Source organism: Pagrus major, chromosome 5 (genome assembly GCF_040436345.1).
Source record: "Pagrus major chromosome 5, Pma_NU_1.0".
Taxonomy (NCBI): domain Eukaryota; kingdom Metazoa; phylum Chordata; class Actinopteri; order Spariformes; family Sparidae; genus Pagrus; species Pagrus major.
In genome coordinates this window covers 14,817,597-14,830,780 of record NC_133219.1, presented here as the reverse complement: position 1 = coordinate 14,830,780, position 13,184 = coordinate 14,817,597, and the positions used below count along the sequence as shown (strand labels likewise).

Sequence of the window (13,184 nt, the reverse complement as noted above, 5' to 3'; positions counted from 1 at the left end):
GTCTCAAGTTCTGTCCCATTTCCCCACATTTAAGCCGTCATTTTGTTCAGGCGATATGTTAGACAGAATCGGGTCCTTGCTCTCTGCATTTTGAAACCGTAGCGGTGAGAAGACACCTAGCAGCAGCAGCAGCCGGGGAGAGAGGAGGAGGTAGGCATGGCATCGTTAAAAATGATTTTATTTTCACTAAAAGTGTACTATAGTTAATTATGATGCTTTTTTAGGGTTGTGTGCCCGGTTAGAGCAAAAAGCGCGTTCTCACCGTGCCAACCAACGTATCGAATTGCTAACCGGTGCCATGAGTGATTAGCTTCTTGCCTTGCTAAGTGGCTAATGACAGTTAGTATGCTTACCCGACTCAGTTCACAAAACTGGGTCGTGTAGCTAATATTACTGTAATTTACTTTGCTTCCACCTTTAATGGACGATCAGGTCTGGTATAAATATATTGAGAATCTTCATGTCCAGCTGTTAGCTTGACTCATACATGCCTTACCAAGTTGGCCTGCATGGATAGGATTGTACCAGCATGGATATAATTTAGATTGGTGTTTATACAAACATTGTATGACCACCAATTCGCCATTTTCATTTGTTTTAAAATAGGCCAGTGTGTTGTGAACCAGATAAACGTTGGCATGAGTTTACTAGGTTGTCATTTCCTTGGATTAGTCACGTCTGATAGGAGAACATAATGCTACGTTCAAAACTTGGGGATAGTACGTAAATATAAGACACGTTTTCAAATACGGTTTTAAGCCACTTTCTGTTTCTGTTTCCTGTCATCGGCCAGTTTTGTGAGAATAAAATCCCTCGTTTAATGTTGAGGCGAGGCACAACAACTTGGTGATTAACAAGAACAAGTCAGGTGAACTGCTTTTGTTTTGATATGGCAGTACACAGTAAACGTGAAAAGCAGTTTGATATTCACAAATTGTATAAAAACAAATACAAACCAGGTGCCTAATTTGTTATCCGCACGGACCAGCAAGTCATTTTGAGTGGTGTTTTATGATGATGTTATGATTAACGAATGTAGCCATGTTACAAAAATTGGCGTAGTGTAGACGTTGTACAGCGGTGGCGTCTTTCAGTGTAATATCACATGCCAGTATAGGGTACCTTGCAAATTATCAAGGTATCGCTCCTCAGCAAAATAAATAAATAAATAAATAGAAATTGATAATCCACTTTGTGTAGCTGCTTGTCACCTTCAAGTCGTCTATGTTTGAGTTTTCCCACCGGTCGGGAATGCAGCGTGCGCCCTCCCTTAAAACTGAGCATGCGCATAACATGTTGTAAACAATGAGACTATTCCAGACCGTCTCAAGCTTTGTGTCTGTCCAACACTTTATCTGTGCAAAACTAACAGCGATTTCTCACAACTCCGCGTGTGTTAAACAAACATGTTTCTCGGTAAGTATATGTGCACATTTGTTTCCAAATGTCATCACGCACACTTGGATTTTTATCGGCATCATCACCTCGAAGACGTATCAAATTCGTTACGTTACAGCTCGAAAACCCACCTCGAATGGCATACTTGGGCGTGACAGCATGCGATGAACCGACTAATAATGTCTTAATTTACCCAGTTTTCTACGTATATGTGATCGTTAACATTCCTGCGCGAACTGTGTGCTTTACTCTGCCAGTTTAGATTTTCATCGGAGCAGTTTCCCTCATGCTAGCTTTGTCAAGCACACTCCCCGGCTGCTAAAGCTGACTTGTTGGTTAGCAAGCTAGCTAGCAGGTGCTAGTCTCACATTAGTGGGGTTTGGTTCGGATAAACTGTAATATGTCGAGTTAGTAATATGGGTGTATGGGAATTAAGTGGTACTGGCTTTATTGCATCACAGGGACTCGTAGTTGTGAAAGACTTTGTTGCCATTGAGCAAGCGAGAGCTGTGTAAAAGATTTGTGCAGCCTTCCTGGAAATACTGTATTCGGCATTGAAGGGCAAGTGTTCACTTATTGGTTCAATCAGTGTGTTTTATATTTTAGAATGTGTGGCAGCTTGTTGTAGCATAAAAATAATGGATGGCATTTAATATATGGGCACGCAGAGCAATTTCAGGCTCTTGGATTGCTAATTATGGGAATTATAATGGAAGGTAAAAACCTACTAAGATTGCTTTGTAATTTAACATATGGTTTCACCAATGTTTTGGCTCCTGTGCTAATATTAGTTTTATGACCTCCTCCAGAGTACACTAAATAACACCAAGCTAAATTAAGTTATGTGTTCAGACTGTCAGGCAATTAATAAAATTATTATTATTATTTTTTCTGAATTTATGGTTGTTATTTGCAAGCAATGGTGGTGAAGTTGTATGGATGGGACAAAAACACATCAAAAACAAGAAGACCTTTCTGATACTCACCTTTCATCTTGTCTAAACATTTATTAGTCTACCTGGAAGGAACTATAGTTTTTTTTTTTTTTTATTGGCATTCACAAGTATTGAAGAAATCATCCTGGAATAAATCTGACTCTGTAGCTTTGTTTAGGTATTAATTGTGAGGAAAAAAAATTGAAATTACGATTCTTGATATTTGGAGTAGTAGTGGAACACTACAAAGAGACTAATGCCAAGTGTCACATTTTTCTACATCAGGGTTGTTTTGTTTACTGACAACTGCTGGCCATGATTGCTGAAGTGTAATGTGTTCTGTGTTGTAGGGAGCTGAAGCATGGAGGCGGTTCTGAGCAGGCTGAGGGGGCTAAGTGCTGATGAACTGCGCGAGGAGTTTGCCCGAGCAGACGTCAAGTGCGGCCCCATCACAGCTACCACCCGAGCCACCTTTGAGAGGAAGTTAGCTCGAGTCCTGGCTGGACCCGAGAGCAGTGCCACTGAATCGGACAGCAGCTCATCACCAGGCATCTTGGGCAGTGCGGCCGCTGTTGCTGATCATGCCAAACCTGTGTCATGTGCCACCTTAGCAGTTGCACCAAATACTGCTGCAACAAGCAACAAGCCCACTGAGACTGCAAGTGAGGAGTTGGACTTTGGCTACGGTGTAGGTCTCAACCCACCAGAGGAAGAGGAGATCTCAGTAAAGACGTCTTCACATAGCTCAGCTGAAGGCAGTAACTCTCAATTCAAAACAGAAACCCCTTCAAAGCTGGCACAAGTGTCTCCAACCTTTTATTATGGAGTATGTCCACTGTGGGATGATGTTTTGGCTAGAAATGGTAAGAGACTCATTTTGTTTTTGTGTGGTGTCATACAGACTTCAGTGTTACATTCTGAAGGTTTGCGAAAGTTACATCTCACCTCAGGATTAGAGTGTATTAAAAAATACCTTTTAAACCATGACTAGACCTCATATGAAGTTTTAAATCCCCCATCATCTCGCACAGTCTGAATTTGTTCAATGAGAGAGGAAAGTACACAGTATATTAATCATCAGTCTAAACATCTTAAAATCTAGGGAAATAATTCAAATGAGAAAAACGCACTGGGTACTACTGTTTGGTTCATCACTTACTATCAATAACTCAGTGAAGTAGATTAATAAAATCTTTATTGTTAGGCATAAATAAATGCATTGCCGCCCAAACACTTATACAGTCACACCAGTAAATGAGTGTTGATGTTTAAGACACAAACGGGTGTGCTTGTTCTCCCACAGTCAAGATAAAATTCTTGCAGATTCTTATGATTTTCTCGTGTGGTTAATCATAGTGATTGTTGCTTTTTTGGGGTGTTCTGGTGGGGCAAAAATTCCCCAGAAAAAAAAAACAACCTTTGATTCCATCTGGTGTGACTATGGGACGAAATAATACATGATAAATATATCAATTTAATGTAAATTATCTAAAAAATAAACTAAAAAATCATCAACAATTTTAGCCTAATGTATAAATTCTTCCTTTAAAAAAAATACACAACCACTGTGAACACTATTGTCTTTTGTAGGTTAAACTTTTGGCTTTAAACCACTTAGCCAAAACATTTAAACCACTGACAGGTGAAGTGAACAACATTGATCATCTCTCGGCATATGCAATGTTCAGCTGGGCAACCTTGGGTCCTGGCATTCATCCACATGAATGCCAGTTCTTTGGCATGTAACGCCCCCCTAAAACCACATGGCAGAACAAGTCTGATCCATGGAGCCCTCACCTTGCCACCCACAGGAACCAAATAAGCCACAACCCAAAAAAAAGACACTGACACCAATCAGTCATATTGTTAAAACGTTGTTTTGGTTGTTGGGTGTCGGTGGTTTTCATTTTTTGGTAGATTGGTGTATACTGACTTGAGGCTGAAGTCCACCTTTAACGGTTACCAAGTTGCTTGTTTGTTTATTCATGATATCCACTATGTTGTCCACTTTCTGTATTTGTTTTGGAGAGATAGTTCCCATAAACAAATAAGAAACTGAGGTTGATGTAGTCTGACATCCACGTTTATTTGTTTAGTGGATGAAAATGTGTTGCTATTTCTTTGGTTGTAAGTACCAGGGCATTTGAACTGCCTGACTGCTCTGGAATAGAGTATTGATCACATTAATCTTGAGCAACCACGAAAATCAATGCTGGTAATGTTAATCTGACAGGGCAGGCTTTTATTGCAACTCATCCTCATCAGAATATGACTTGACAAGCTGACCTGATAGAAAAGTAAAGAAACAACAGCTCAAACAACATTTAAAAAGCCACATTTACAAACCGTAATGTATGAAACAAGAAACATCGGGTGCTCATTATGGAGAAACATTGAAAATGGATAAAAGATGATTGACCCAAAGTGTTTGTTTTTGTTTTTTTTTGTCTGTAGAGAGAGCACATGTCTACACAGATAAGAAAGATGCCCTTCAAGCTGTTAAGATGATGAAGGGCGCCCGCTTCAAAGCCTTTCCCCACCGTGAGGATGCGGAGAAGTTTGCTAAGGGGATCTGTGACTATTTCCCCTCTCCCAACAAATCTACACCTTGTGTATCTCCTGTCAAGCCAGGCCTCGTTAGTAAGGGTAAGTAGTTACGACGTAGATGCAGAGCTCTCAGTAAAACAGCCCTCTGTTATGTATTTTATTAGAAGTCTAATCTAGGTCTCATCAAGGCATGGCACACTGATCTTTTGGGTCAGTGCTCTCAGTGACATGCACAGTAGAGAACTGCAGGCTTAAAACTGAAGTGAATTGTTTCCTGTTGATATAACGCTCTCTCTGTTATTAAATTTGCATCACTCTGCAGTTTCTTCTTTTTTGCATCTTTCTCCTGCCTTTAATTCAAGTGCTGATCATTGTAACGATGATCCCTCCTAGCTTTGTCAGGTGCAATAGTGTCTGAGATGTCATCTGACAAACATAAAAAAAATAAACTGATGTACAGGGCACACCAGCCTTAAACAGTATTTGGACTTCCTGTGCCTGTCCTTCACTCTCTTCTCCTTCTCCACACCAGACAACATGGAGGTTGATACCATCAACCGGGAGCGGGCCAACAGTTTCAAGAGCCCACGCACACAGGATCTGACCGCCAAACTGAGGAAAGCTGTGGAGAAGGGTGACGAGGTGGCCTTCAGTGAGCTAGTGTCGAACAATCCACGCTATCTCATTGGCTCAGGTGATAACCCCACCATTGTGCAGGTGAGGACAAGTTACTTCCTTGGTGTTCTCAGTCTCATCTGTTTATTGCAACTTTCTGAACCAGTTTCCTAAACACAGAATGAATAAAAGACAGCATCATTGTTTGAGCTTGTTGTAGTAGTACTGTTGTAGTTTCTCAAACTCTTTGAGATTTATAAAGGTGCATTGCCGTATTCGGATTGTTGTCATTTGTTGATACGTAAATGTCTTTTCCATATCTGCACCAACCTCACTAATGTCCTTGTCAAGCTTGCAGTTGCTAAGATGAATAAAAAAAATGACTTGATTTTTATGAGTGTAATTGAATATCTTTTTTTGTCTTAAATCCAAAGCATTACATCAGTCTTTGGAAGTTGATATAAAAACTTAAAATTTGATGACACTGTTAAATAAATACCCAAACATTTCTGAGACCCTTTGGCTTAAAAATGAAATAAATGTTGGGTAACTTCAGCAGGTGACTGTAAGGTCATATGCTGCTTTTGGACAAAATTATCCTTTCCTGTTGACAGGAGATTAAAGAGGATTATGTCCTGATCCATACAGTTGTTTGTTGTTTTGTCTGGTTAGGAGGGCTGCCGGTACAACGTAATGCATGTGGCAGCCAAGGAGAACCAGGCTGGAGTCGCCCAGCTGCTGCTCGACACCTTGGAGAACCCCGAGTTTATGCGCCTCATGTACCCAGACGACCAGGAAGTAATGCTGCAGAAACGTATCCGCTACATTGTAGATCTTTACCTCAACACTCCAGATAAGGCTGTAAGTTCTTACCATACGGGCTAAACCAGATTTAAAATAGAAGTTAATGGGCTGTCTTGTCATATTGTATGTTGCTTCGTTTGTATGTACGTTCTAGGGCTTTGAAACACCACTCCACTTTGCCTGTAAGTTTGGGTGCCCAGACGTGGTCAACGTCCTGTGCTCGCATCCTGACATAGATAAGAACTGTAAGAACAAGGATGGCCAGAAGCCTTGTGATGTAAGGAGTTTTATTTTTTACCCTTATTTAACCCGGTAACATGCACACTGAGTAAGAAAGACAATATTGTTGTTGCTATGTGTTATTAAGTAGAAAGTATTCTGGTGTACTGCACAATACTGCTGAACACTGACATCCTGGCAGTAGTTGCTGAGGGGAGGTGCAGTTTTACAGTACTCAGGTTTTGAAGCCGTGACCTTTTAGCTTGCTTTTTAAATCTTTTGGCAACAATCACTCATTGCACATAGAGGGCTAAACATAGATGAGCATGAGCAAATTCTTTCCCCTGCTAATCCAGCAGCAGTTGTATGTTGTCAGCTGTACATATATCCACAGTTGTTCTTTTTTTTCCCACAGCTTATTTGTAGCAGAAAAAATAAAACCCAAGAGGTGAGGCAGAAGATAAGTGACTATTTAGAGGGTAAGGACACAGACATTTCTTAAACATTACGGGTTTTTGTTCATATCCTCTCCTGTTTTCTGAAGGACACATGCAAGTGACAGTAACACTCACACACACAGAGCTGGTTAAACAGAAGCAGTATGTTACATCACCTCATTTGGATTTGACTGTGCCACCTCAGTCTTGCTGTTTTCTCTTTCTGTCCTGTTTATTATGTGGTGGCTGATAGTAGCAATTAGAAAACATCATTAGCAGGTAGGGGTGTCACGACTTTGGTTCTCAATCGAAAGTTGATCCAAATGAGCTCTCAATTTCGATCATCAAAAGCGTCTCAGATCTTTTATTGATTTGCATGTCGGAAGAGGGTTTACTCAGGACGGATTTGAGAAACCAAGCCTTGTAACAAACTGAAACCCTCATTGAAAATGTATGTGGCCATTGTTCTGTAAAGTGCTGTGGATAAAAGTCATGTCTATGGAACATGTTATCTAAACATGAAATCGTCCCTTGGCTCACAGATCGCTGCTATATCCCTTTGCTGAGGGCATCTGACAACACCACTCAGCCCATCATTGGTGCTCTGTGGTCACCTGAGTCCTCAGAAAGTCTCTCGCTGACCCAGCTGCATGCAAGAAGCCCTATGGATCCGCTGATGACTGTCACAGCCTTCGCTGGCCCATTGAGCCCTTCTAAAGCAAGTTATTTATCAGATTACCGGTCTGTGCTAACTCAAGTCCATCACGGCGTTATTAAAAACATTGATTGACCATTTATCGCTTTGTCCTGTAGGCAGATGATTTTCGACGGTCCTGGAAGACGCCACCCAGAGAGCGGGCGGATCATTTCCACCACATTCTTAAGTCAGATCCTGACCGTGGGGCAGAGAGGGTGGGCAGGTACGTCCAAAACATAACTTCTCATTGTTTTCATTGCTTTCTAAATGTATTATCAAAAAATATGAAGGGTGATACAACTAGGCTTAATGCTGCCAACTGTAATGTATGAAGCTAATACACAAGCAGAATAATGTCTTTGAGGATTATAGACCTGTCAGGCCATGTACTACACACCCTGCATACAAACCTGGTTCTTGCTTTGGTAAATGTCATCTCCTCTCTGACTCTAATACACAGTTTAGCCCATCCATTGATATAAACGGGGTGGACAAAACTGTAGTCCCCAAAATGACCATACAAGTGTTTGTTTGTTTGTTTCTTTATTTATAAATTGGCAACAAATACAGAAACAGGGCTGAATTAAACGAGCAATAATGTAAATGATAATTCATCCTTGATCTACAGACAGCTGGCTCATGTGATGGGCCACCCGTGGGCTGAGTACTGGGACTTTCTGGATAGTTTTGTGGATCTGTCTTCGAGTGAGGGGCTGCGCAAGCTGGAAGAGTACCTTAGCAAGAAGGATTTCAGCCCACTGGCTCATGAAGAGGCTGGGGAGAATGAGACCAGCAACAGGTTCAAAACCCCCTCTCCAGGTAACTTCACCTGCTCTATATCAGGGAGGCTTCAAGTCCTGAAATAAGAAATGAGCTGCGCACATTCAATGTGCATTCATTAATTCTTCCAGATTCATTTAATTAATTATATCAATTACTTGTTGATTGACATTGTAGTTTAATTAGTGTATTGTTCTCAGATAAAGCCTCTTGTCAGACGTGAAATAGACAAAGGCTCTTTCAAAGCCACATAATCTCTTGCAATGAAGAATTACATAAAAAATACACTGTAATAATTCATCCCTGGTTGCAGGCAAGCCCAAAAAGTTCTGCAACTCCATCTCTGTTGGTGCCTTCCTGGACGAGGGCGATGACATCAGCCTCGAGGAGATGAAGAACCGACAGAACGCAGCACTCACCAGCATCACCTCCTCTGCTGCATCCAAGGACGGCCTGAAGGGAGCAGTGGGGGGCCACGAGTTCCACATCCTGCCCATTGCACTGCACCACCGTGGGGCCGACTTGATCGAGACAGCGGCCGAGCAGGACCTGCTGTGCTGCTGCGATGACGGACTGCTGTCGCCCGGCATCGTCTGCAAAAATGGGGTGTGCTCCTCTTCCAGAGACAGGACTCACAATGGAGACAAGGTGGCCCCTCGCACCTCCCCATCCTCATCCTCTTGCCTGCTGTCGCCCATCTCCAACCTCATGGTGGAGTTTGAGCGCATGTCACTGCAAGAGCCACTGGACAGCCCCGCCAGCTGCAGGGAGAGGAGGAGCAGTGGCGGGAGCCGGCACAGGGAGGCCAGAGACTCCTATGGCTCCTCCTCGGCCACAGACCTGAACTCCGGGCTGAACCGCCTGTCTCTCGGTCATAGCAGTCAGGACGGTGAAACCGTGGAGGGGCCAGGCTGGAGAACAGGGGGAGGAGGGGCAGAGGAGAGGCGCAGCAGCGGGAGCTCAGAGGAGTTCTTTGAAGCAGAGGAGAGTCTGGAGGTGCTGGGCAGGACTAGGGGGTCAGTATCAGGGGGCCGCAACTTCTGTGCTAGGTCCAAGTCATGGGACCATGGGGGGAGGGACCTGAGCAGCTCAGGGTCCTCTGGGTCCTCCTACAAGTCCTTGGAGAACTCCAATGAGTTCCTACCCAGGACCCCACCGCACATGAGAAGAGGACTTTTCATTGAAGGGTGAGTCACACTGGTGTCTCTGCAGAAGGCGTAAAAGAAGTATTGTTTTAGATGTTGAAAGAACTTTTAGCTACTCAAATAACAAAATGCCCCTGATATTGTTTTACTAGATATCGCATCACAATCTTTAGACTTGATATTCTAATTAGAAACAAGTAGCGAGACCTGTCTGGTATATTTCAAGTCTAGAAAAGTTTGACTGCATTTGGGGAAATGTGACTGGCAGCTAGTTCCAAAAAGGTTTGATCCCCAAACCTGTGACGTACAATGACAATTATATATGATAATTTTACAATAGATTAATCCTGTGTGTTTTTACAGGGATACTCCGACCAAGTTGGACAGAGAGGTCCTGTCAGCAATAGAAAGCATAGATGTCGATCCCCAGAAATTTCCCAGCATTCAGAAGTGGAAGAGCACAATGAAGTCGTTCTCTGCATCAGACATGCACAGGTTAGTAGGCCCAGCTGACATTTTACTGCAATGCATATTTTCTCTATTGTTGTTCTACTGATTCCACTTTGTGTTTATGATGCTGCCCTGGCCTAAAAATGTAGGTCTTTGGTCTCAGTTCCTGATTAAACCAGATTATCAGATTAAAGGCTAAACACTGTAATTCTTAGTTCTTGTGTGGGGAAACAATTCAGTTTGAGTTCATTTTGTCAAAGAAATTCATGGCCTCTGCTGCTGAACCATGATATCATTGACTGCATTTTTATGTGTAAAGTCTTCCACATACTGGCACGTTAGATATACTGTATGCTTTATGCACACCTTCAAAATCAGAAGCAATGAAACATTCCAAAGCAAAGGCATTCCTCGACATAAAGGCATATTTTTATAGTATCCACTGAGGTTCTTCATATAGTCTTCCTACACCAGACTGAAATGATTTTGCTAAAATAGTAAGTGAATAACGGATGGATGATACTGACTGCCCTGAAAGAAATATTTCACTTATTATAAATTGTAATACTCCTTAATGACAAAAAAGAGGAGTAGAAACGATTAGTACAGCAGAAATTCAAGAGAGATGTCTGGTGTGGAGAGGGTTTTTTCAGCTTTTGGCGCAAGAAAAGTGTTTTGCTCAGAGAATACATATGAAAAGACAAACATCATAAAAAGGTTTGCTCTCTTCAGGCTTTTCAAGAAGTTGTGTCAGGTGCATATAGACAAAATCAACAGTCCCATCTCTTGTGTCTGCACAAGTGCAGAAAGTACCTGTTTATTTCATGTGCAAAAGGTGATAAAATGTGAAAAACGTTACCTAAATGTCATAGGACATAATAATGGCACCAGAATGTGAGGTCTTTCAGGTTACAGAATGAATGTGCACCAGTTGCAGTAATTGTTCAGTCACTTTTGTCCTATGGGACAGTAAAATCTGTACTAATTGTACCTTTTCAGTAATATTAGCAAAGGACCTATACAGTGAATGTAACCACTGACTGGTGTTGATGTTTGTTGTCTAGCTGGCCCAGCCCTGCGGTGGTAAAACCACGACTCAGGATGCCGCATCAGACTCCTGGCTCCCCGGTCAGCAGCCTGATGTCTCCCAGCGGCCGCTTCAGTCCTGCCCGGCACGCCGCCTCACCAGACTTCAGCCCCAGCCGTTACAGCCCTGCCAATGCTAGCTACATCCAGCGCATCCGCCTCAAGCACTTGAACGAGCCACCAGTCTAACTGCCCACTCCTTCCCTGTCTCCCACCACTTACGGCCATACCCTCTCAAAGCCCTAACCCCACCCCACACCCTTCCCACTACTGCACCAAGGTGGCTACACCAGAGCTCAGAAACCACACACCTAACAGAAATATGCACAAGTGTCTGGAAGGTTTGTATTAATGGTGTATGGTACTACTCCTATGTAATACAGAAATCCTCATCACGTTGGGTTGTGATGTACACTCAAGACTTTAAAAAGGAAAAAAAGAAACCTTGATAATTTATGTACTGTATGGGTGTGGACCATGTTGAATTGACGGTAATGTTATTTGTGGCAAGTGTGAAGCACCTGTATCATAGCCTGAGTCAACTTTTTTGAATATCGTGAGTACAAGCCGCACTCCCCAAAGTTAGGTCATCACGAAAACCTTAGTGTGGAATCCTCAACAGGATCCTGTCACTGAAGATGTTTTTAAAAAAAGTAAAATGTCAATATTTTAAAAATTATTTTTTGTATGTTGGTCAGTAGCACAAAATTTAAATGTTTTTATTAATGGTGTTAAAACCGACTGCCATTTCCTATGTTTTCCTCAGTTCAGGAATTGCCTTAATTTTCTGAAGTGATGGACCAGTTCTCTGTCAGTTTGGACACTCTCTCTAGCTTATACATAAAATATCTGGAAATGGCGACCTCACTGGCTGCGTCAGTCACAGATGATTACGGCAAACATGAGAAAAACTGATAAGAATGAGAGCTTCCATGTTTTTATTTTGTTCTTTAATAAATGCATACATTTTCCATCTTTTCTCGGTGGTTCCTGGACATGTCTTGACTTTTCCTTTCTGCCACTACTGGCGGCCTTAGACTGTGCAATTTTTTATTTTTTCTCAGATATCTCATTCATTCACAAGCATCTCCCACAGTGTGAGTATGAATGACGAAACATACCCATCACGTATTTCAAATTTGTCTTGTCTGGGGCTAAACTTTAAATTTGCCCAGCCGGAGAATACCTTAAAGCTGTATTAAGCGACTTTCAACCACTAGGGGGCAAAATTACTCCAAAACTAACTCAACAGTAACAACCCTGATATAGTTCCATCTATCGTATTATAACTTATTATGGCCATCTTGTTAACAAAAACCTGCCTTATGCTTGCAGAGAACTCAACTGATTAGCTGAAAGCTGTAAGAGTTGAGTGGTGATTCCCAGTGGGATCGGCAGAACTCGTAACCCTTTTCACATTACAGGAAGTAGTTTGATTCAGTGTTAATTTCAAAAACTAGCGCTTAATAGAGCTTTAATGCCCAAAGTTATGTCATGAACCTCTTAGGTATTCAGATCGGCTTACAGTTAACTCATGTACACAGGGCGGGTTTTGCAGTTCTCTAACCCAAAACATGGTGGAATGTGAATATGCAAAAATCTGCTGTATCCTAATTATTTGTAACTTCGGGTTAAATTCACCGCTGTATGAGGGCTTATCTATGTCTAGGACGAAAAAAAGCCAATCATTCTGAATATTCAGATTGCCACTCTACTTAGGTCGAGAGAAACAAGTGTTCTGAATGTAAATTTTTTTTTGTGAACTAAACCTTTATCCGAGAGCACAAACTACTTCACTGAGAAGATTGTATTGTCATCCTTGTGCTCTCAGGTGACAACAGATCTAATTCTGGTCTCTGAATGTTTATGAATGTGGAACTTTGCAAAAATGCACCTAAAAAACTTAAAACATGCTTCTTGTGCTATTAGCATTCTGTGCTTTATTAAAAAAAAAACTTTGACGGTGAATTCTTTCTGTATGTCTAGACCTCATTTGCTTTCAACTAATCAATAAAACATCACTCCTACTTTACTGCCAATGTGTCTGCTTTTTTTTGTTGATATTTCAATT

General features: G+C 41.8%; 1 protein-coding gene across 4 annotated transcripts; it reads left to right on the top strand.

The window, feature by feature from the left end:
* The first annotated feature begins 74 nt into the window (after positions 1 to 74).
* ankle2 (ankyrin repeat and LEM domain containing 2) lies at positions 75 to 13,145 on the top strand. Of its 4 annotated transcripts, none has more exons than XM_073465617.1 (13): positions 75 to 150; positions 2,684 to 3,196; positions 4,788 to 4,979; positions 5,413 to 5,597; positions 6,168 to 6,356; positions 6,454 to 6,576; positions 6,934 to 6,997; positions 7,498 to 7,673; positions 7,769 to 7,875; positions 8,281 to 8,471; positions 8,746 to 9,619; positions 9,941 to 10,072; positions 11,092 to 13,145. In XM_073465617.1, the coding sequence occupies exons 2-13, from the start codon at positions 2,695 to 2,697 to the stop codon at positions 11,300 to 11,302; spliced, it is 2,946 nt and encodes a 981-aa protein (XP_073321718.1). In that variant the 5' UTR covers positions 75 to 150; positions 2,684 to 2,694; the 3' UTR covers positions 11,303 to 13,145. The 4 variants fall into 4 exon arrangements, with proteins under 4 accessions (XP_073321718.1, XP_073321716.1, XP_073321717.1 ...); XM_073465615.1 differs by having other exon boundaries at positions 7,498 to 7,677; positions 7,773 to 7,875; XM_073465616.1 differs by lacking the exon at positions 75 to 150 and adding an exon at positions 1,299 to 1,416.
* Positions 13,146 to 13,184: the final 39 nt, after the last annotated feature.

What these genes read in the sequence shown, in the direction of transcription:
- ankle2 (XM_073465617.1), top strand. Translation starts at nt 2,695, where the DNA reads ATGGAGGCGGTTCTGAGCAGGCTGAGGGGGCTAAGTGCTGATGAACTG. An exon ending in TGATGTTTTGGCTAGAAATG is followed by an intron (nt 3,197 to 4,787) that starts GTAAGAGACTCA and finishes TTTTGTCTGTAG; the next exon opens with AGAGAGCACATGTCTACACA. An exon ending in GGGGCAGAGAGGGTGGGCAG is followed by an intron (nt 7,876 to 8,280) that starts GTACGTCCAAAA and finishes CTTGATCTACAG; the next exon opens with ACAGCTGGCTCATGTGATGG.